Source organism: Malaclemys terrapin, chromosome 1 (assembly GCF_027887155.1).
Source record: "Malaclemys terrapin pileata isolate rMalTer1 chromosome 1, rMalTer1.hap1, whole genome shotgun sequence".
Lineage (NCBI taxonomy): Eukaryota > Metazoa > Chordata > Testudines > Emydidae > Malaclemys > Malaclemys terrapin.
In genome coordinates, this window is record NC_071505.1 from 142028357 (window position 1) to 142050116 (window position 21760).

General features: G+C 44.8%; 2 protein-coding genes across 6 annotated transcripts in view; one reads left to right on the forward strand and one right to left on the reverse strand.

The window, feature by feature from the left end:
• LOC128843988 (rap1 GTPase-activating protein 1-like) overlaps positions 1-2690 on the forward strand; it is a 72784-nt gene extending 70094 nt beyond the window's left edge. For all 4 annotated transcript variants that reach the window (XM_054041207.1, XM_054041196.1, XM_054041225.1 and 1 more), the window contains one exon: positions 643-2690. In XM_054041207.1, the coding sequence (XP_053897182.1) occupies positions 643-660 (18 nt within the window). In that variant the 3' untranslated portion in view covers positions 661-2690. The remainder of the gene's footprint in view (positions 1-642) is intronic.
• GSTK1 (glutathione S-transferase kappa 1) lies at positions 2385-21102 on the reverse strand. 2 transcript variants are annotated; one of them, XM_054041237.1, is made up of 8 exons: positions 20510-21098; positions 17302-17383; positions 16315-16443; positions 11205-11305; positions 10762-10797; positions 6012-6128; positions 5352-5445; positions 2385-3159 (listed from the first exon to the last, which is right to left on the reverse strand). In XM_054041237.1, exons 1-8 carry the CDS (start codon positions 20600-20602, stop codon positions 3110-3112), a joined length of 702 nt encoding a protein of 233 aa, XP_053897212.1. In that variant the 5' UTR covers positions 20603-21098; the 3' UTR covers positions 2385-3109. The 2 variants fall into 2 exon arrangements, with proteins under 2 accessions (XP_053897212.1, XP_053897220.1); XM_054041245.1 differs by lacking the exon at positions 2385-3159 and adding an exon at positions 4111-4901 and having other exon boundaries at positions 20510-21102.
• Between the last annotated feature and the right edge of the window lie 658 nt (positions 21103-21760).

A 21760-nucleotide genomic window follows, 5' to 3' on the forward strand; every position in this document is an offset into this window, starting at 1 on the left:
CACTCTGAGCAGCAGGGTCTCTAGGGGTTCTGAGATGCAATGGGAGCAGTTTCTCTGGTTTTGTTAATGTCTTGGTGAGTGAGTTATCCAGGTGACAAACTTCCTCTCTCTGACTTGACAGCGAAGTAGCACAGTGCCCCATGGGTGATGTGGATGTCAGACTGTGACACACTCCCCCCAGGGACTGCAGACTTAGCAATAGAACCATGGGGAAGATGGGCAGCAGAGGAAGTACCCATAAGGAAGGAAGTACAGTGCATTTAGAGCAAATACCTGAGTTTCAGTTTGCTGGCCCTTCTGAAAAGTCAGAAAAAAAATTGTTTCATGTTCAACAAACCATTTCATCTGGCTTTTGAGTTTTTTTAATGTTTGTCAATTTTTAAAAATAAAGTCGAAGTATACGTCAGCACAAAGTCATTTAGAATTGAAATATCTAAATATTTCATTTTGAAAATGTCTAAACGAAACATTACGTAGACGAAGATCTTTAGGGCAGGGATCAGCTCTGGGTGGAGGGAGGTGGTCAGGTTGAGGAGTAGACAGAGCAAGTGAGGCCAGATGGTCCCTTCAGAAGAGTGGTAGCTGTAAGATTTGGGTGAGGGGAACTTGCTTTTACTATGTGTTTGATTGTCTCTCTCTCAGGACTTGCTGCTGAAGTGAAGGGCCTGGCTACTCCTTACCTTAGAGATTCAGAGGAGAAAAGCTGGATTCCCAAGACTGCTGGCCCTTCTGCTTCCTCCAGTGATGGTTGTGTCAAAAGCAACCAGAAAACCAACCACGAAACCAAATGTGACGTTAATTCATCCAAGTATATCATTCCAGCTCAGCCATCTCTGGGGCCAGGAACAAGCTATTCCACTAGGGGATTTCCATACAATCCCGTGGAGGAGAGAGAGTGAAAAGGGAGCACTTCCAGTTTGTTTTTATTCCTGGTATAAAACTTTCCCCATTGAGTCCAGTGCAGAAGGGTTCAGATAGCCTGTTCATGGTCTTCTCTTCTTGGGAAGGCAGCACTTAAGAGTCCATTCTTGAGGCAGAGAAATCCAGTTCATGATTTCTGCCCTATGAATTGACATGGAATTTGCCATTGACCTCCAAGGGCATTACTGTAACCCTGTCATTAAAAAGAGGTCCAGGCCCTGAACCCATTGAGGGCTATGCCTGTCCCCTCAGAATGTGTGTACATGAAGGTCTCTCCTTCCCCCATCTTCCATCACACTGCAAACTTAGTGTAGGAAACACTGTCCCGTTAGGAGTCATTCTTTTTACGGTAACTGATGAGTTCCGCAGCCTTGTCCTTGAGGATTTCATTTTCCCTCTTTATCGTCTCCCTTTTCTCTCTCTGCACCCTGCAGTAGAAGGATGTGTAAATGTGAATCTCTGACCCTCGCTCCATGCTTGTGGTGTCTGTGTGGCATCTTGGCTTGCAATAAAAGGAGATTATGACCAACCAACCCTGGGCGCTGTGAGGCTGTTGCGCTCACCTTCACGCTACAGTCCTCTAGAAATACTCATGATGCTAGGCCAGTGTTTATTTTGTTGTCATTGCAGGGGGGGGGGGGTAGAGAGGTGAGAAAGGAGGAGAGAACGAGAGCTTGCTCCACCCACGAAAGGTGACTTCTCACAGTGCTAGTCCCCAATTCCAAAGCAACAGTCTTTCCCCAACCCTGGTATGTGTCCCATCTCCCAGATTGCCCAGGAGATCGAAAAATCAGTCACCCAGGCAGTTCTGGCCCCAGACAAGTCACACTCATGCCAGGGAGAGCTGTCTCCTAGCCCAAACATGTTCAGCCAAGGAGGTGGTGACTCCTAGAGTTGAGATATTTAACATATCTCCCTAACCAATCTGCTAGGAGTTCTCTCTGCCAGCCAAGACACTAGCACAGCTCTTACTTCAGCACAAGCACAGCCTCACCCATCAAGGCTTCTTCCAGCTTAGCCCCAACTGGGGGTGACTGTATTACCTGGGAAAGTAATAGAAATTATGTCAGTCTTCAGTCCCTGCTTTTCTCTCCCTCTAGCCCTGCCTACCACACACACAGGTACAACATGGGACAATAGGCTAGCTTTGTGTTTGTTTATACCAGCTACTGGGGTACTGTTCAGGCAGAATTCCAAGTTAAATGGCCCAAGGGTCTGAGACAGACAAGTCACTGTGCCGCTTGAGATATCGATCTGTTCTGATATATTGCTGTATTTGTTTCTTATTTTGTGAGGCACCTACTTATTTTGTGCATTGTACGGGCACCTAACTCAGGGCTGAGAATTCCACTAGGCTGCAGGGATCTAGCTCAAATGTCATTTTTCAGAGTAGAATAAATTGCACTGGGGGGAGGGGGGGAGATAATCAGCCAGTGTGTCCCCACAATGCAAAATGTCCAGGCTAACAATCAGATTAAATTTATTCCAAGTGCAGGATTCAGATAATATGAGAGAGAGAATTACATTATACGACAACCAAAGAGGCATTCGAAGTGCAGGGCAATGCAGGGATAATGAGGGGACTGGCAATATGGGCTGAGCTGCAAGGCACTGACACAGACAGGACTCAGACCCTGCTCTGAGCTCTCAGCCTGAAAACAATTTCCTGTAGCCAGGGCAGGACTTTTTTGCATATATAAAAAACTTACAGCTGTAGTTCCCTTAGCAGTTCCCACTGATCACCAAATACTGCCCACTTTGGGTAGACGGAGACAAAAAACCTGACAAGCATTTACACTTCACAGGGTGAAACAAATTCAGTCATTCTCAGTAGCGCGCTTCCAGACTGCAGACCACAAGTGAGACAAGATTTCAATCACCCTTATCAGCCAGCCAGAGCTCTGCCATTGCCCATGACCCTGTATTAACATTTCACTCACCAAAGTGTCACCCCCATCCTGCCTGGAAAAAATCTATCTGTATTGTGAAAAAAGTGAAAAATCAGTCTCAGTCTATCACGGGAACTGGAGTAGAACTGGAGTCCTGACAGAGGATTCCAGGGGAACATCACTGCTCTCCTCCCAGCCCCTCTGGGACCCTAGATGCCATTTCTCAGGCATGGACGTTACTGCTTCATTCACATTTTAGTCACTTATTTTCTTCTTGTTTCATAGTGCAGCTGAATTTCTCACATCCTGGGTTTTGAAGCTGCAGGAACTGGTCCCAGCCATTTCTCTCCTGTAAGAAAAGCTAACAAATTAAATCCTGATACTGGGGGTGGGTTGCAGGGTAAGGCTGCCCTTCCCCCTCATGGAATGGGTAATTGTGCTGAAATGGGAATATAATTAATGGGACACAGAGCTTTTCACATCTAGACTACTGGACTCTGCTAGCTGAGATGTACTGCCCAGCACCAAAGATTAGCTTGAATTTTAAAATCTGCTCACAGATCTGGGGGTTAAGGATGAGCTATGGAGCCTGTAATCAAGCCTGGCATTCCTTAGCCAGTTTCCTCACAGGGCTAGGTCGAAAAGGGATCATGAACTCATTTCCCATGACTGACACGCCACTCCCCAAACACTGCCAAATCTGAGGTTGAAATTCAGTTTCCTTTTTTCTGGCTCATCAAACAGTGGGTAATGCTGTTTTTAACAGTCACCACAACCTATGCCAGTTCTCGTAATTAAAATCAAAGTTATTTTAGAACAAAAATTTTAAAAGAAATCACAAAACTATAAGCTAAGCAGAATACACATCCAGCTGAACTGTCTGCTATGGAAACGTAACTAGAACCCCTCTCAGCTTAGTTATAGTAGGATTATGAAGTCCTAGTAGTAGTAGGTCTCCATTGTAATCCTGAATTTGTTCTCTTTCTCCTTGCTAAAATCCATAAACAAGTTTTAGGCTGATTTCCCTTTACTAGGATAGGTCTAGGATTGAGGTATATTTTTCTGTCAGATTTGAAATGAGTTGGACAGCTATTACACCCAATAAATACAATAAATACCTGAGCTCAATTTTTTTCCCACTTCATACCAAAAAATAAACTTTGCTTGACTTAGTTAGTTGCAATTTACTGTCCAGCACCTACAATTAGTTTTCAAAATTCCGCATTAATCAGCTACAGTAGTGTGAGAATGGCACCTCTGAGATTCCGACAGTCTTAAAACAGGACATCAGGTGACTGGGAAGGCTTCTATTTATTTATTTTTAATAAAAGGCTGGATCTTTAGCTGGGGATTTACCCCATAGTGTGTAGCTGCACCATTTACAGCAGCTGAGCATCTGGTTGTCAGTCTCCAGACATTCTGCCAGCAGAGAGAGAGCTCAACATGTAACCTCATCACCGGGGAGGGGGCTGGCATGGGGAAAAGGAGCATTTGCCACCGAAGTGGAGTTAATCAGACAAGCATGCCTTCTTTTACAGTGGTAACTAAGGAGGATGTTACACAACTTCTACTAATGTGAAACGTAAAATCAGCTGATCTGGATGATTTGCAACCAAGAGTTTTATAAGAGCTTATCAAGGCGCTCTTTGGTCCACTGACGTTAATTTTTAAGAACCCTAGGAAAACTAGAAAGGGACAGAAGTGGAAGAAAGCCACTGTCAGACCAATACTTAAAAAGGGTAAATAGGATGACCTGGATAATTAAGGGCTACTCAGCCTAACAAAGCCCAGGCAAAAATAATGGAGCATCCTGTCAAACAAATTTTATATAATTCTTTGAAATGATTTCAAGTCTGGTAGATAAAGGTAACTCTGTGGAGATGCAAGACATTTGAATTAATACCACCTGATATTCTGATTCAAACATGAGTGCTATTCAAAATCAATATGGCTCAATGGGTTAAAAGCTGGGTAACTGACAGGTTTCAACATGTAGTTACTAACTGAGACTTAAGTACTTGGGGTGCCTTCACTGGGCTCCTTCAGGGATCAGTTCTTGGTCTAATACGATTTAATATTTTGATCAATGATCTGGAAGAAAGTGAAAAATAATTGGTAACATGCAGATGATACGAAGATATAGCTCTCCCTTCCCCTGGCCCAAGAGGGAAGGAGTTTCTGAGTCTTTGAATATGTCTACACTGCAATTAGACATTCACGGCTGACCTATGCCACCTGACTAGGGCTCAGGTTAAGCACAGTTTAATTGTGGTGCAGACATTTGGGCTTGGGCTTAGGCTACAGCCCAAGGTCTGGGATCTCCCCCTTTGCAGGTTCCTAGTCCGAGCCCGAATGTCTACACTGTAATTAAACAGTCCCTTAGCCTGAGCCAGCTGGCACATGCCAGCCACAGGTTTTTAACTGTAGATGTAGACATACCCCCAGAGTGTTAATTTGTTTGTCACATTACACATCCCATTAGAGCAGATGGATAATTACCAGGGAGAAAAAATAGAAGAAAACGTTACTAGAAACACTCACCTATAACATTGCCCAGTAGCTCTAAACGATCAGAGCCAAAGAAGAGGTGAGCTTCACCATTAACATGGGCCACAACTGCTGGCATTCCAAATGCCTAATGCCCCCAGGGAGACAAAACAGGGAGAGTCACAAAGAGACGAATAAGCACAAGACCAGTTCTAAGAGAAACTTTTACAAAGAACAACTGTATCACTTTTCTTTCTCCCTCGCACTCTCACTTTCTTTTTCCCTTTACCTTTTCTTCTTTCTCTATCTCAAATCTGGGTCCCATGCACCAAGCCTGGATTCTGCAGAACTCTTATGACCCTGTCATCCTATGGGACTGAGCGAAAAGGAATCAGAATCTAACCAGGGCTTCATGCATGGTAGTGGAGAGCAGTGACCCCAGGCACTAGCTCTGGTCTCTGGCACACCGGTCCTCTGACACCTCCCTTGGAATGTGCCAGGAATCAGACCTGGCTTTCCCAAAAGATAGTTTCCTGTACTAATACTTAGGGTATTGAGTTGGCTTGCAAGATGTGTTTAAAATACAAAAAAGTCTGAGAGCAATGGGATCCTTGTGTATACTGATCTACCCTTTCATCCTGCCTTGACCCACAATATCACTGCTGGGAAAGGAACACACAGCTCTAACCCCACGTGGCAATGGGAGCGTCTCACCCCATATTTCAGTGCCTCCTCTGTTGTCTCCTTCAGACGATTCTTCACCTCAGGGGTCGAGGTCATTGCCAGTAGCTTCTGGGCCAGCACTGAGGGTAGCCCAGCCTCCTCAGCAGCCTGAGGAGACAGACAGACAGAAAATAAGAACAGCCACTGTTATCATGATAGTTACATAATAATTACATGCAGCTTCATTGCTTGAAGGTCTGTTGTCAAACGATAACAAAATACTCCTCCTAGGACATTTCTCTGGCAGGACAGTCTGGCCTTCTTTCTCCCATTGCCTGGTTATATCATCTATTCTGAGTGACTTCTGAATATGAAGCTGAAGGGATATCACCTCCCAGGCTCAAAATATGCAGCTCTTGTTAGGTGGGCTTTCAATTAGCTAGCAAAAGGGGGAAAGGGAGTTTATGCTTAGTTCAAGTTAACTCTTTCAACATATGAACTAAGACAGATGAAGTGCTGTAGTGGAATAGAAGATAAGAGTATTAATGTATTAAAGTGTCTAAACAGTATTGGAAGGAGCCTGCCAAACACAGCAATAGAGGAACAAGGAGTGACACTGCATGACAGAGAGCAAACTCAGTAAGCCTAACTGGAAGTTGGTGGGTGATCTTCAGAACTGGAATGTTGGTACAGAAGGGCAGCGCATGTTCTACTTCATTGGAGATAAAAAGAGGCTCTTCATCCCTTGTTGAACTTCTCAACCTTCAAATCTGCCACTGTGTGATGCCAACAATCAAAATGTGAGACATAGGGCCCAAATGTGGGACACACGTATCTTACTGTGTCACACCATAATGTACAGATTATAAAGATCTTTACTATAAAATCTCGCTGTGTCAATGAAAGAACCTCATTTTAAAAAAAAGAAAAGAACAAATTCTCACATGTAACCAAAAAGTCCATAAAATGGACCATCAGCAGGGTTGAACCTGGACATTCAGGTCTTGTCTATACAAATAAGCTGCACCAGTTGAATGTAAATTGGTTTGTAAACCAAATGTAGTAAAACTGGTGCAACTCCCCAATCTGGGGACACTTATTTCATTCTGAGAATCGCTTAAACCTGTTCCCAATCAATTAATGCTAAACCAAAAATAAGTGTCTAGACAGGGGTTTGCTCCAATTTAGCTACTTTATTTTAAATTCACACCTTATATTTAACTGGTGCAACTTTCTCACATAGTTAAAGCCTCAGTTCAACAGCACATAGCTTTACCGCTTGAGCTACAGGAGTAACTGCTAACTACTATGTGGTCCAGCCATTGAGGGTACGTCTACACTACCCGCTGGATCGGCAGGTAGCGATCGATCCATCGGGGATTGATTTATTGCGTGTAGTGTAGACACGATAAATTGATCCCTGATCGCTCTCCCGTCAATTGCTGAACTCCAGCAGTGCGAGAAGTGGAAGCAAAGTCAACAGGGGAGCCGCGGCTATCGATCCAGCGCCACGAGGACGCAAAATAAGTAATTTTAATTCAATCTAAGATATGTTGACTTCAGCTACACTATTCTCATAGCTGAAGTTGCATATCTTAGATCAACACCACCACCCCCCAATGTAGACCAGGCCTAAGAGGGGCCTTGACACATCTTTTCCCAGTGGATTCACATTTGCTAGGAAGTAGCAGTATTGGAGAGCTGAGGTTCTGAGTTCTGGCTCTGGTCTAAGAGGGGAGGAGGGTGAGAGGGATTACAGACAGGACAAGCCAAAGAACATATACCTAGAATATTTATTCTGAAAGGTAGTGTGACTGCGTGGCTAAGGGCTGGTCTGCATTGCCAAGTTTTTTGACCAAAAGGCAGCTTTTGGCGATGAAACAACAGAGGTGTACATACTGCAAAGCCACTTTTTGAGACAAAACTCAGTTGCAGCACTTCAATAAAACCACCTAGGCTAGGTCTACACTACCCGCCTGAATCGGCGGGTAGAAATCGATCTCTCGGGGATCGAATTATCGCGTCTCGTCGGGACGCGACAATCGATCCCCGAATCGACGGTCTTACTCCACCAGCGGAGGTGGGAGTAAGCGCTGTCGACGGGGAGCCGCGGAGGTCGATTTTGCCGCCATCCTCACAGCGGGGTAAGTTGGCTCCGATAGGTCAAATTTGCGTATCTTAAATCGACACCCCCCCCCCCCCCCGTAGTGAAGACCTGCCCTTAGATGAGAGTGATGAGGCTTTTTGCGCAAAGGTTTTATCGCCGAAGTGCCAGTGTAAACACTTTGCTTGCTTTTATCGCTGTAATTGGCCTCTGGAGGTGTCCCAGAATGCCTGAAGTAACTGCTCTGCTCATTGTTTAGAACTCAGTACCCCTGCAGGCATGCACCCCTCCCCTTTCAAAGCTCCATTCTGACAACCAGCATGCTGTGCTGCTCTGCTCCAGGGAAACAAAGAGCAAATCATTAACATGGAATGCTCCTGCTGTCTCCCACACTAAACACAGAGGCAGGCAGGCACGGTTGGGTGTGTCTCTGTGTGTCACAGAGTGGGAGGCGGGGCTGATGTTGGGTTTCGCCCTCCCCCAGGACTGGTTGCTTCTGGCGGCTGTCTGAATTTACGAGACAGCATGCGGATACACTCACTCTGCCCCAACACACACTGTCTCCCCCTCCCCCCCACACACACACACACTTCCCTACCCTCCACACATCAGTTGAAAAGTGACTGGCAACCTATTAGGATGCCTATGGAATAATGGGCTTGAGAAACCTGCATCATGTGACACTGTACCTGCCCCATGAGGCACTGCAAACCCTTCCCAAAGCACCCAGCCATTTGCACAGTGGGATAGCTACCCACAGTGCACTGCTCTCGTCTTTGCAAGAGCTGCTAGTTTGGATGCGCTCCGGTGACACAAGGAGCACAGTGTGGACATGCAACAGCGGTTTAATGAAAGCGCTTAAATAAAAGTGGCATAACTTTTGGTGAAAAAACTTGGCAGTGTAGACATAGCCTAAGACTTTCAGAGATATGGATTCTCATGCTAACACTGCCTAAAATAATCTTGTGCAACCTCTCTGCTTTGCGATATACTGATGAAAAGTGCTATATAAAATTAGTAGTAGTAGTAATAATAGTATTTGTAAAATTAAGGTGGGGGCTAATACTTGGCTACCATCTAGGGCTAGAATATGAGACCCTAGTTTGGGATCAAATTGGAACTGTGGCCTTGATTTGGCCTCAAACACAAACCCCAAAACTAATCGTGGTTCAAATCTGAACACTGTCTTCTGCCTATCTCTGCATTATAGCCAGAGATCTAACAAGGAGAAGAGGCAGGATGCCGACAGTGGAACTGAGGAAAAGAAGAACGGACACTATTCCAAAGCAACTTCAAAGAAAGGCACACCACCACTGTCCCCTCCACAGTCTGCCTTCAGAATCAAATTTTAACTCAAGTTAAAAACCTTTTATAGAAGCAAACCCATCCCCTTCCCTGAGCTCACTCCTGAACATTGCTCCTGGCTTTATTACTGTTAATTAAAATATAATTAATAGTGTATCCACTGCCTATTCTGGGGCATCCTGCTAGGGAAGGCACCGTGACTTAAATATCCACCATAGGCCTGGCAATAAAATGCACCAAAGTTACTTGGGAAATTACCCCCACATTTCCACAGACTTGGGGGATTGAGTCACTGACATGGGAGTCATATTTTCCCTAAGGGAATTTCCTGATAACTCCAAATGATCCCTTAAAAAAATCCACAACCAGTGAAAATTATTTAAGTTGCCTCCATAGACGGTAACCCTAAGACCCACATCCAATAAATCACAGCAAATGAATGAAAAGAGTGCCCCCTGCCCTGCCCCGGTGAGTGTGCCCCCCCCCGCCCCAGGAGAGCCCCCCCCCACTCCAGTGAGTGTGCCCCGCCTGCTCCGGAAGAGTCCCCACCGCCCTGCTCCAGTGAGTGTGCCCCCACCCGCCCCGGGAGAGCACACCCTGCCCTGGTGAGTGTGCCCCCAGCCGCCCCCCACCGCGCTCCAGTGAGTGTGTCCCCCCACCCCTGGAGAGCCCCCCCACTCCAGTGAGTGTGCCCCCCGCCCCGTCCCAGGAGAGCGCCCCCAGCCCCGGGAGAGCCCCACCCCACTCCAGTGAGTGTGCCCCTCCCCCGCCCTGGGAGAGCCCCCCCCGGTGAGTGTCCCCCCCCCCCCACCCGCTCCGGGAGAGCGCACCCCGCCCCGGTGAGTGTGCCCCCGCCCGCCCCCCACCGCGCTCCAGTGAGTGTGCCCTCGCCTGCCCCGGGAGAGCCCCCACTGCCCCGCTCCAGTGAGTGTGCCCCCGTCCGCCCCGGGAGAGCCCCCCCCCACTCCAGTGAGTGTGCCCCCATCCGCCCCGGGAGAGCGCCCCCCGCCCTGCCCCAGTGAGCGTGCCCCCGCCTGCGCCCCGCCCCAGTGAGTGTGCCCTTGCCCGCCCCGGGAGAGCACCACCCCCCCTGCTCCAGCTGATCCCGTGGGGGCGTCCCAGTGCCAGGAGCAACCCCAGGGTCTCTCTCTGCTGCCACCAGCCTGGGAGGAGGGGCTGGGAATGGCCCTGGGGGGCTGCAAGCGGCTGCAGATCGCCAGCAGCCTCCTGGGGTGGGGTGGGGGCTGGTGACACGTGCCCAATGCTGGAGGGACCCTGGCCGGGGGACGGAGGCTGGGTGAGGAATGAGCCTTTCCCCAGACACACAGGGTGCCCCCAGCCAGGCCTAGTGCCAGGGGAGGGCGGGGGCAGTAGTAACAGGGAGAAACTTACTGCCAATATACTCTCTGGTTGGGTGATATCTTCATCCTGGTGAGAGGAGGAGGAGGAAATCAAATGATTAAATGTTTATGAACAAGATGCTGAATCTACAAAGATAATTTCTCACAGTGACCCTGTCTTCCTGCAGGGACGTAGTCAGAAAAGCTCAGCTGAGGACCGGGATCCCATTGGAGAATTTCCCACAGGAAAGAGGAAAAGATCCCATTCACCCAAACTGGAACTGGATTATGTGGATTCTGGAATTAACTATTGGTGCAGCAGCCACACACTGAAAGGAACAGAAGAAGGCGAAATTGACTTGGACTTTAGTGCTTTCCTTGGATTGGACCCTGAACCACAGATTTCAATCCTCCTACTACATGTTTGACTGAGGGCAGAGGAGGGGCAGGAAGATGGGGAAAGGAGCTGGACGGGGGATATGCATAAGTACTCACCCGGAACCAGATGCGCATCCAAAGCTCTCTGGACACAGGCTCCAGGAACTGTGGCTGTGTCATATCCACGGCTGTGATAAAGCGCATGGCAGAAAGGCTGCCTGGGTTTGGTGTGAAAGACAGAAAGACACATTGAGGAGGTATAGGAACAGCATCAATCAATGAAGTCTGCACTAATGTCACACCAGGACAGGGCTTTTAGTCTGCCACTGCTCTGGGAATATCCCCAAGGTGTAGAGGTCATTAATGAAACTCTTGCCAATGTTCATAAGAAGACTACTTCTGTATGGGATTTCCTTGGGACTGTCCCAGGGAGTTAGCTACTTAAGCCTGCAGCAGGGTCTAAACAGGGAGAGGGTTCTCTAGGAAAGGGACTTAGTTGGGATTCACCTATGGGAATGGCTTGCTGAACAGTCTGCACTGGTCTCAGATGGAGAGCGGACTCTAATTTTGTTATGGCCAAAAACATCATGGGCCAAACTTTCAAGAGTTGCTTCTAGTTCTGGGGCCTCCAACATTGGAAGCCCAACTAGAGACAAGTAGGACCTGATATTCAGAGGTGCTCAACACCCTCAATTCCACTGATTTTAACCAGAATTGTGGGTGCTCAGCTTCTCTGCACATTTGGCACTAGCTCACTAATAACTTGAAATCTGCCATGTGCAGTTCATACAAGTGCTAAGAAGTAGCAGTATTAATATCTTGAACACTAGTTATATTCGTGGATGTCCACGAACCAGTCCTTGGGGTCTTAACCCTATTAGTGCAGGTCAAACTATTCATTGCCAGTAATACTTGTTTTGAATTCAGACCCATTTCTGTTGAGTGACTCATTCAAGAACCCATCCTGATTCCCACTGATCTATTCACTATTTCTAAATAATCAATAAACTTGATAAAGAATGTTCAGCCTATGGAGGGTTGTTGTGAACTGTTCACTTCAGTCAATTGCAATTTGTTTCTGTTATGTGTGGTTGGTCACCTAAGTCACATGGAATTGGTTCTGCACTCTGCTTTGATGGAAACTTTTTTAAAGCAGCAGTATAATAAATAGCCAGGGTGGATAAAAATCAATGACTTTTATGGGGGGGGGGGGAATTGGATTTTTTATTTAAATCAGATTTTCCTCAAAAAGCATTTTATCTAAATATAGTTTTATTTAAGAATATCTTTGAGCTATATTGTCTCATCATGGAATAGGGATTATAAATTCTATAGTATGAGACCATATATTCATGTAATGTTTAAGAAAAGGTTTGTAAATGAGTTCCAATAGTTCATGGATTAGGGACCCAATTTTATGAGGTTCCAGGGGCTTCTGTATAGATTATTTAGGTTAATCTGTCTATTTACCCAATGGGATTCAGTGCTCAGTCTAGAAGATACCATCAGAGATTCTTCCTTTTGCAGTTCTCAAACTGTGGATTTGTGTTTCCAGAGATAACATGCTTGTTAACAGCAAAAATGTTTTTAAATAATATATAGAGATGAGAAATAACAGCCCTCAACCCTACTGTCCCTCTGCAAATTTATGTACACGGAGTCATTCCCTTAGTTCTCTCTAAAAGTACAAAGTTTCAAAAAGTTCAATGGATAGAAGATTGTTGGGGGCAGAATAGATCTGGACAAGGAGAATATGTTTAGAGATAAATGTGAGAAGGGAGGGACAGGCAGTAGAAACAAAAGTGAAACTGTTTGAGCAGTATATTCCAGAGGTCTTGAGGTCTTTCTGAGTGTAGCTTTCATTGATTTGAAATCTACCATACCGTTCTCTCACTAGAAGGGAAAACTTATAATGGCAGCAGGCTGTAAGAGAGAGCCAATTTGGGAATATTTTAATGAAGTTTCTCTATCTGTGGGTAAGACAGGCATGTGTGCAACAAATAAATGCAAGGCCTAGTTGCTTAAATGAAACATGAGAAGTATTCCTTCTCAGGAGGAAGCTGCGTTGAAGAGGATGAAAGGAACATGTCGGAACATGCAGGATCTTCAGGTTGGTAAACTTTTTTATTTCAGACTTCTTTCTTAAGAACAGCCTGCCTTCCTTCTGGACTATTCTTGAATTTCCACGTTTGAACAAAAAAATATAGTTGTTACTCTATGGTACTATCATTTTAGATGCAGCTGTGGAAAAAAAAAAAAAGCTGAAATAGGCAGATCTTCCTTTTACAATTTCACCTTTAAAGTAGTACTGAGTGTCAGTGAATGCAATGAGTAATACTAGATGAGCAGTATGGTAATAATTAAATAACTGCATTGACTTATTTTGTTTAGGAGAATCCACCCTCAACATACAGGATTCTGAAGACTATTCACCTTCAAGATCACCATCATTTTCTATAGTTTCAGAGTTATCTGCCAATGATAGTGTTTCAATCACATCATGTATATCACATAGCCACAATATATCACCTGTAGCAAAAAAGAAAAAAAAATCCATCATCCAGAAACAACCATAGATAAGTTTGTGATAAGAACCAGCAGATTACAAAAAGTAGTAATTGATGAAAAAATTGTCCAGTTTGTTTACAAATTCTTCTTTCCGTATGATTGAGAACCCACACTTCATTAACATGGTTCAGTCACTAAGACCGGGATACAGTCCACCCAACAGAGCAGATGTCGCAGGCAAATTGCTGGATGAAGTGTATGAAAGAAATCGAGCAGTGCGCAAAAGGTCTAGAGGGTAAAATTGTTAACCTGAGTCTTGATGGGTGGAGCAATGTCCACAATGATCCTGTTGTACATGCTTGTGTGACAACAGAAGAAGGGAATGTCTTCCTTACAGAAACAATTGATACATCAGGAAATGCACACACAGCAGAATACTTACAAAAGTAGCAGTAAAAGCTATAAGAAACAGCAGGGAGGGAGCGGGGGGGGGGGGGGAGAACACGTCTAGTACGCAGCTTGGTCACAGACAATGCTGCAAATGTATCCAAGATGATAAGAGATTATTTAGAAGAGAGTCCAAAGCTAATAACATACAGTTGCAGTGCTCATTTGATGCACCTCCTAGCCAAAGACTTCAGTGTTCCAGAAATGAAGGCTAATGTTGTGAAATTGCAAAATACTTCCATAACAACCACTTTGCAGCAGCTGCTCTGAAAAAAAAGTGGGAGAGTTAGCTTGGTTCCTCCCACAAGATGTGGGCTGGAACTCAGTTGTAGACTGTTTTGAGCACTATATCAAGAACTGGCCTAATTTGATGACAGTTTGTGAACAAAATTGTGAAAAAATAGATGGCACTGTCACAGCCAAAGTTCAACACTGGGCTTAAGAGAAATGAACACATGCTGAGTACCCTGAAGCCTATTTCTGCAGCCTTGAACAAAATGCAGGGAAATAGCTGTTTTATTGCTGACGCTGTTGAAATTTAGAAGGAACTGAGTGAGATCTTAAAAAGAGAAATATGCAATGATCGAGTTAAATTACAAGCATTAAAAAAAAAAAAAAAAAAAAAACCACACATCTTGGACAAGCACTATTTCCAGCTCATTTTCTTGCAAATATTCTCAATACTCAGTCCCAGGGTCAAACCTTAAACTGCTGAAGAGGAGTTGGCTATGACATGGACATCCAGCAATCATCCCTCCATAATGCCAACTATAATAAAACTTCAGAGCTAAGGGTGAACCATTCAAGAAATATATGTTTTATGATGATGTTTTAAAGAAAGTCACACTGGTGAACTGGTGGAAGTCACTTAAACACTTGGATTCTGAGACTGTTGAAGGGATAATCTCACTTTTAACAGCAGTAGCTGCTTCTGCCAGTGTAGAAAGAATATTTTCTTCCTTTGGACCAATTCATTCCAAATTGAGAAAACGTTCTGGACCTGAAAAAGCAGGAAAGCTTGTTTTTCTTTTCCAGATTATGAACAAACAGGAAAATGAAGGTGAAGACAACCAAGTTAGCTTCAGAAGCCAATATTTTAAGTTTCTCATGTTGACCTGGCTGACATAGTCTAATTTTTGTGTGTGTGTTTTTTTTTTTTTTTAATATTTCATTTAACTAGTTTAGTTAAAAACAATTTTAACAAAAACAAACCTGATATTAAAAAACTTCAATGTTCAACTAAATTCAAAAATTCATATGCTTGTTTTGTCAAAATATTATGTGTTTGCTGTTGAAGAAAAAAAAAATCCAGAAGACATAATGTTGTTTTAGTTAAATAAAACAATGTAAATGTCTGGTGATGTTCTCCTCCTAGTACAGCATGGCAAGAAAATCCTCCAAATATTAACGAATAACCTGTCGAATTGGAGATAGTTCACCTCCCAATGACTTCATAAATATCTGCTTCATTTACCAAAGGTAAATGAAATAACCAAATAATCATTCATTTTCTGATATAGCTGTAAAACTAATCTGAAATTTTTTCAAATCACTTTAAAATGTATAGTGTGTACCTTTTAAAAATGAAACCTACATCAATCTCTGAGTTGTGAAGAATATGTATCAAGGTTATAACAACCAACAAGAATGCACTTTTATGTAAAAATTAATGATTAAATCAAGTCTTCCTGACTAGTGATTTAAATCAAATCCACCCTGTAAATAATGAAGAACATACTTTCCTGTATTAATTTTTGATTGAATAACTTGTTTGTGTGAATATTTGAGATTTTCAGCATTTGTGAACATTGTCATGAATTTCTGGCAGTCGTCTGAACAGTCACAAATAACATGATCCTGTGAATAGGACTGATCTGAACCCAATGTTTTTATTTGCAAAACTATTTGCTATTTTTAAACACAATCTGTGCCTCATGTAATTCAGTGATGAAAAATATTACAGTGCCAGAGCTTGTTGGCTTGCCTCCTACCTCCTTGCCTCCTACTCTGAGCTGTTCCCCCTCCCAGCTCTGCCAAAGCACCTCAGTCACGATCTGCAGAAACTCCTATGCTATCCCACTCTCAGCCCTTTCCTGAGTAGGAATTTCCACTCATGTGAAGCTATGCACGGACTTCATACAAATCACAAATGGAGGAAGAAGCAGAGAACATCTAATCTCATTTTCCCCCCTTCAATGTCATGTAAGATTTGGACCCAGATCTCCTTAAGGTGAAAGGTCAACTCACTGACCAAGCAGCCTCCTCTACTTACCTTTTCTGATAACACTCCCAAGGAAATCCTTGGGGATCTGCATTGGGACCTGGTAATATTTTGCCATCCTCTTTATATCCTTCATCATGTATTCCCCACGTTTTGGCACCATTGCTGGGGGCTGGTTACCTTACAGAAAAGGTGAAATTACAAGATGAAGATTCCAGTTATAATGTAGGCCTGGTCTACACACAAATTTAAACTAGTCTAACTAAAAGTGTAATTTTATATTGATTTAGTAAAACAGTTGCAACTTTGTGTGAGGACACTGTTATATCAGTTTAAACCTGGCTTACTTCAGTTTTACTTGCATCAGTAAATTTGCAGGTGCTAAACTGACATAACCAGTTTTAAACCAATAAGAATGTCCACAAAGGGGTTTGCACCAGCTAAATCAGTTTTTAAAGATAAATAAACTTTTGGGTACAGATAAAGTGCTGTTCCTCACCCTCCTTAATAAAGTGCTTTATGATGATCATTATTCCTATTTTAAAAGTGAGAAACTGAGGCACAGCAAGATGAAGTGCTTTGCAATTTCAGTCAAATCAAGTCTCCAACAGAGCCAGAACAGAACTCATGACAGAGCTCTCCTACTAGCATAATTAAACCACCCCTAACGACCGGCAGTAGCTATGTCCGTGGGAGAGCCACTCCCGCCAACATAGCACTGTCCACACCAGTGCTGTTGTCAGTGAAACTTGTCGGGGGGGGGGGGGTTGGGAGGGTTTCCTGACCAACAAAAGTGCTAGAGTAGACAAAGCCTTAGATCTCTGAGTAGAATGGCAGGGCTTCAGCAATGCCTGGCTAATGACAGCAGGGAGTCTCAGTGGTCTGTGATATTCCCCATAGCATCCATTTTGGGGTCTGTGGTGAGCTCCCTCACAGCAGTGCCCTGCCAGAGCCCGAGTGCAAGCCACACTCATAGCCCCACACTGCAGTGGGTTCCAGATGTTCTCTGTTGGGGGTTAGGAGCAGTGGAACACCTACCAGTCTCCTTCATTATGCCTCCAAGGAAAGCAGGACGAAAACGTAACTCAATGCTCCAGTGTTGCCGGTACCGGCAAAGCACCTGCAATGGGACAAATAATAATGGATAAACAACGCCTAAGACCCGCAATGAGGACCAGGGGCCCAGTGCCTGACAGAACCAGAATCTAGGCACTAAAATACATCTATCAGATAAAGCCTGATCTGTCTGAGACCATTAGAAATCAACCCTGGGATCAGCAGGGCAGCTCAGGTCTTCATGCCAGCGATACTGAGGGGAAGGTTTGTAAATTACTACAGAGGGACCAGGGATTAAAATATCAAGCAGCCCTAAGCCCCTGTGAAATGCACTCCAATGATAGCCATGGAGATAAATGTGCCGCTGCACCCAGGTTTCTCTCTGGAGCAGGAAGAAGAAATGACACATCAGATTTATTTATTTTAAATCAGGAAAATAATAGCATCTCCCCTTTCTTTAAGCACTTCATGAGTATAAATGAGATCTATTTCCTCTGGGCCTGTCTCCCAGAACAACTCTGTCTATTGCTGCTCTAATCTATTTCATCCAGGACCAGATAAGGCTATAGATGCTATAGGATCCAGCTATGGAGTCATGTGATAAAATGAGAATCTCAATTTTTATTTTAAAAAGTGTGTAATGTGATGCCCCAGGTATGTCACTGGCAGTGGAGACTGAACCCAGGTTAGTTGGATCTATTGCTTGAGACATAACTAATAGCTCAAAAGCTATAAACAATATATAAACTTCTCAATGGTCCAGCCACTGGAGAGAGAGCGCAATGTCTACACTACCACTTTTGTCAGTATAACTTATGTCACACAGGGTTGTGAAAAAAACAACCACCATCACCCCTGAGCACCATCACCCCTGAGCACTGCCAGTGTGGACAAGCGCTATGCCGGCGGGAGAGCCGACATTGCTACTGCTGCTCTTGGAAGTGATTTTATTATGGTGACAGGAGAGCTCTCTCCCGCCAGCATAGAGCAGCTACACAACTGAACTTACTGTAGTGCAGTTGCATTGGTACAGCTTTGCTGCTGTAAGCTTGCTAATGTAGGCGTGGTCTAAATCTGGGTTACAAATTTGTCTCTCCCTCATAGACACATGTAATGCAATGATAACAGCATACAGAGAGTTTGAAATAGTAGCTTCAAAAGGTGTGAATTGCCATTGCATCTTAAATATGAAGCTTGCTCCCACCTCTAGGGGGGATGGGGCACGGAAATAAGGGTGGAGCCATGGCATAAGGGTAGAACCACGAAGGACCACTTGTGAAGTCTATCTGCAGCCTCAGATTGATATTAAAACCAAGGCAAAATTAAGGCATTTCCATGGTAGCAACATACATGCCACCCAATGCACACGAATAAAAAAAAAATCCTGAGATCTTTGGAAACATCACCATTGGTCTTGAGAAATTCCTGAAAAACCAGAGGTTAGTCAGGTATGATGTAAATGTGTGTATCCCCCTTGTAAGTCTTGTACAAATAGAGTGGGTTGAAATTTTCCATTTGAAATGTTGACAAAAAAGGCCATTTTAAAAAAATGAAAGTTACTGCAATTTTTTTTTTTTTTTTTGCAATTTTCAATTTTTGACCAAAGTGAGAATTTTTTGGCTTTGTTGTTAACATGTGTTTCCTTGCCCCTTTCTCCTCTCTTTTCCTCCCACTTTCATTGGCCAAAATGGAAACAGGAAATAGTTGAGAGAAATGGGGGAAAACACAAACTAAAAACAGGTTTCAGAGTAGCAGCCGTGTTAATCTGTATCCGCAAAAAGAACAGGAGTACTTGTGGCACCTTAGAGACTAACAAATTTATTAGAGCAGACTGCTGAGCTGGAATTAATATGCAAACTAGATACAATCAACTCAGGATTGAATAAGGACTGGGAATGGCTGAGCCATTACAAACATTGAATCTATCTCCCCTTGTAAGTATTCTCACACTTCTTATCAAACTGTTTGTACTGGGCTAGCTTGATTATCACTTCAAAAAAAATTTCTCTCTTACTTCATTGGCCTCTCAGAGTTGGTAAGACAACTCCCACCTGTTCATGCTCTCTGTATGTGTGTATATATATCTCCTCAATATATGTTCCACTCTGTATGCATCTGAAGAAGTGGGCAGTAGCCCACAAAAGCTTATGCTCTAATAAATTTGTTAGTCTCTAAGGTGCCACAAGTACTCCTGTTCTTTTTACAAACTAAAAAGTGTACAACATTTTCAACCAACCAAAAACAACAAAGACAACCCACTCCCAAAACCTGGTTCCTCTTCAAAATGTGTGGAATGAAAATTGTTTCAAATTAAAAAAAAATATTAGCATGTTCCAGCTAGCTTTAGGCATAAGGTCGAAGCTCCTCATGTTCCTGAAACGATATTGATTTCACTGGGATTCCATGGGGCAGAATTTAGTCCATCCTGTAATTAAGATTAAGATCAGGCTCATAACCTATGCTCCAGTAATAACTGTAGAACAGTGGAGGGGATAGCTCAGTGGTTTGAGCATTGGCCTGCTAAACCCAGGGTTGTGAGTTCAATCCTTGAGGGGGCCATTTAGGGATCTGGGACAAAAATCTATCTGGCGATTAGTCCTGCTTTGAGCAGGGAGTTGGACTAGATGACCTCCTGAGGTCCCTTCCAAGCCTGATGTTCTATGAATCTTCTTTAAGTCATGACTAACTTTCTTTACTGAATAGTCAGCACCCTTCACTGGCTTTTATCCAATTGTACTAACTTCAGTTGTTCCAGGCAAGGCACAACACAGTCAGTATGAGAACACAAACCTACCTCTATAAAAGAAAACAATAGATGTAATCCTGTATGAAACAAACTAAGCGAGAGCTGGCCAACAGAGGCCCTTTAAATGACCAGCTGCAAGTACACACAGGTAGGAGCTGTGACCTTCCAAACTATTCTTACTATAAACACTTCTGGCTGAAGAGGAGCGTGGGGACAGGGGAGAAATGATCTCCCATTTCTACAGCCTGCTGCCAGCCAGGGAAAAATTCAGCAATGACATGGAGGGGAAGCACCTGACATAAGGCAGGTCCTGGGGGCTCCGTGACTCAGGAAACACCGAGGAAGCCCTAGGACTTCCACAGGCCTAAAGTCTATTCCTCCCAGCCCCTACTGCCCACATCCCTCTCCCTGCATTTCTCTCTGTCTGTGCCTCTCCCCCCTCACCTCGAATCCAAGCCAGGAATACGGAGACACCACGTCATAGAAGATTTCCACCAGTTTCTTGCGGCCGCCGAAGCCTCCCACTGCTGCTGCCATTGCCCAGCTCCCCCGGGGCGCCGCTCGGCCCGAAGGGCGCGGGTGGATTCACTGCAATCACTCCGGTGAAACGACACAAACAACCCCTGCTCCCAATTCCCTACTTTGGGTGTACTGAGCATGCTTACCCAAACTGAGCATGCCCAGTAACCTTTGCTGTTGCCTCTGCCCTTACTTCTACTTACGATTTGCTGCCTCCTCTTTGGGGGGGGTTAAAAGGATTAAGGGGGGCAAATCGCAGCGGGGGGCTGTCAGGGTCTGAGCAAGGGGCAGAATTTTACTGGCCTGGGGGGTTCAAGCTACTGTAGCTAGCGGCAGAAGAGGGGCTGAAGGGCAAAAATCGGTGGTGGGGGGTGAAAGCCGGGATTAAGCCGGCGGGGGGGAGACACTGCCAGACCCCGTGCGGGTACAAAACCCCCGTTTAGGGAGGGGGAACAGTGACCCCCCGTGGGATGAGCCACCCACTGTGCTCGCTAATCTAGGGGTGTGGGAGGGGCAGAGGCTGTTTTTGTTGTTCTCACAGGGACGCTGCATGTCAGCCTCAGAGCAGGGGGCAGGTTCCTGGGACTGGGGTCTTAAAGGCACAGGCCTCCAATTCCTAGCCTGTCAAAGCTTAATCACCGCAGCTCCTCTCTATCCTATACAAGTGTTGCAGGGCCAGGGCCGCCCAGATGGGGGGGCCAAGTGGGGCAATTTTCCGCAGGGGCCCCTACGAATATGTCAGAGGCTGCCCCTGCCTCCATCTTCCCCCGGTGTCTCAGCGTGCCGCGTCCGGGAGCGGCCCTGGCGCACTGCAGCGCGGTGGCTCCAACACTGTCCGGGGCCGCTCCTGGTCGCAGCACGCTGAGGCTCCAGGAGAGGGGGTAAGCACCATGGTAAGGGGTGGGGCCCCGACCCCATCCTAACCATCACCATCACCCAGCAACAGCCCATTATGTAATTGCAAATGTATACATACCATTAAAGCATTTAATGTTTTTAAATAATGTATTTAGTGTATTTTCAAATTATTACAAATTAATTTTTGAATGTATGTCACTGGTTATTTTTTACATTTCCAAATACATGTTACTATAGTATTGCAACTTTTTTTATGGAAGGGGCCCCCAAAATTGCTTTGCCCCAGGCCCCCTGAATCCTCTGGGCGGCCCTGTACAC

What these genes read in the sequence shown, in the direction of transcription:
- GSTK1 (XM_054041237.1), bottom strand. Translation starts at nt 20,602, where the DNA reads ATGGCAGCAGCAGTGGGAGGCTTCGGCGGCCGCAAGAAACTGGTGGAA. An exon ending in AGGAGGCACTGAAATATGGG is followed by an intron (nt 5,446 to 6,011) that starts GTGAGACGCTCC and finishes TGGGGGCATTAG; the next exon opens with GCATTTGGAATGCCAGCAGT. An exon ending in GCTACTGGGCAATGTTATAG is followed by an intron (nt 3,160 to 5,351) that starts GTGAGTGTTTCT and finishes CTTTTCTTACAG; the next exon opens with GAGAGAAATGGCTGGGACCA.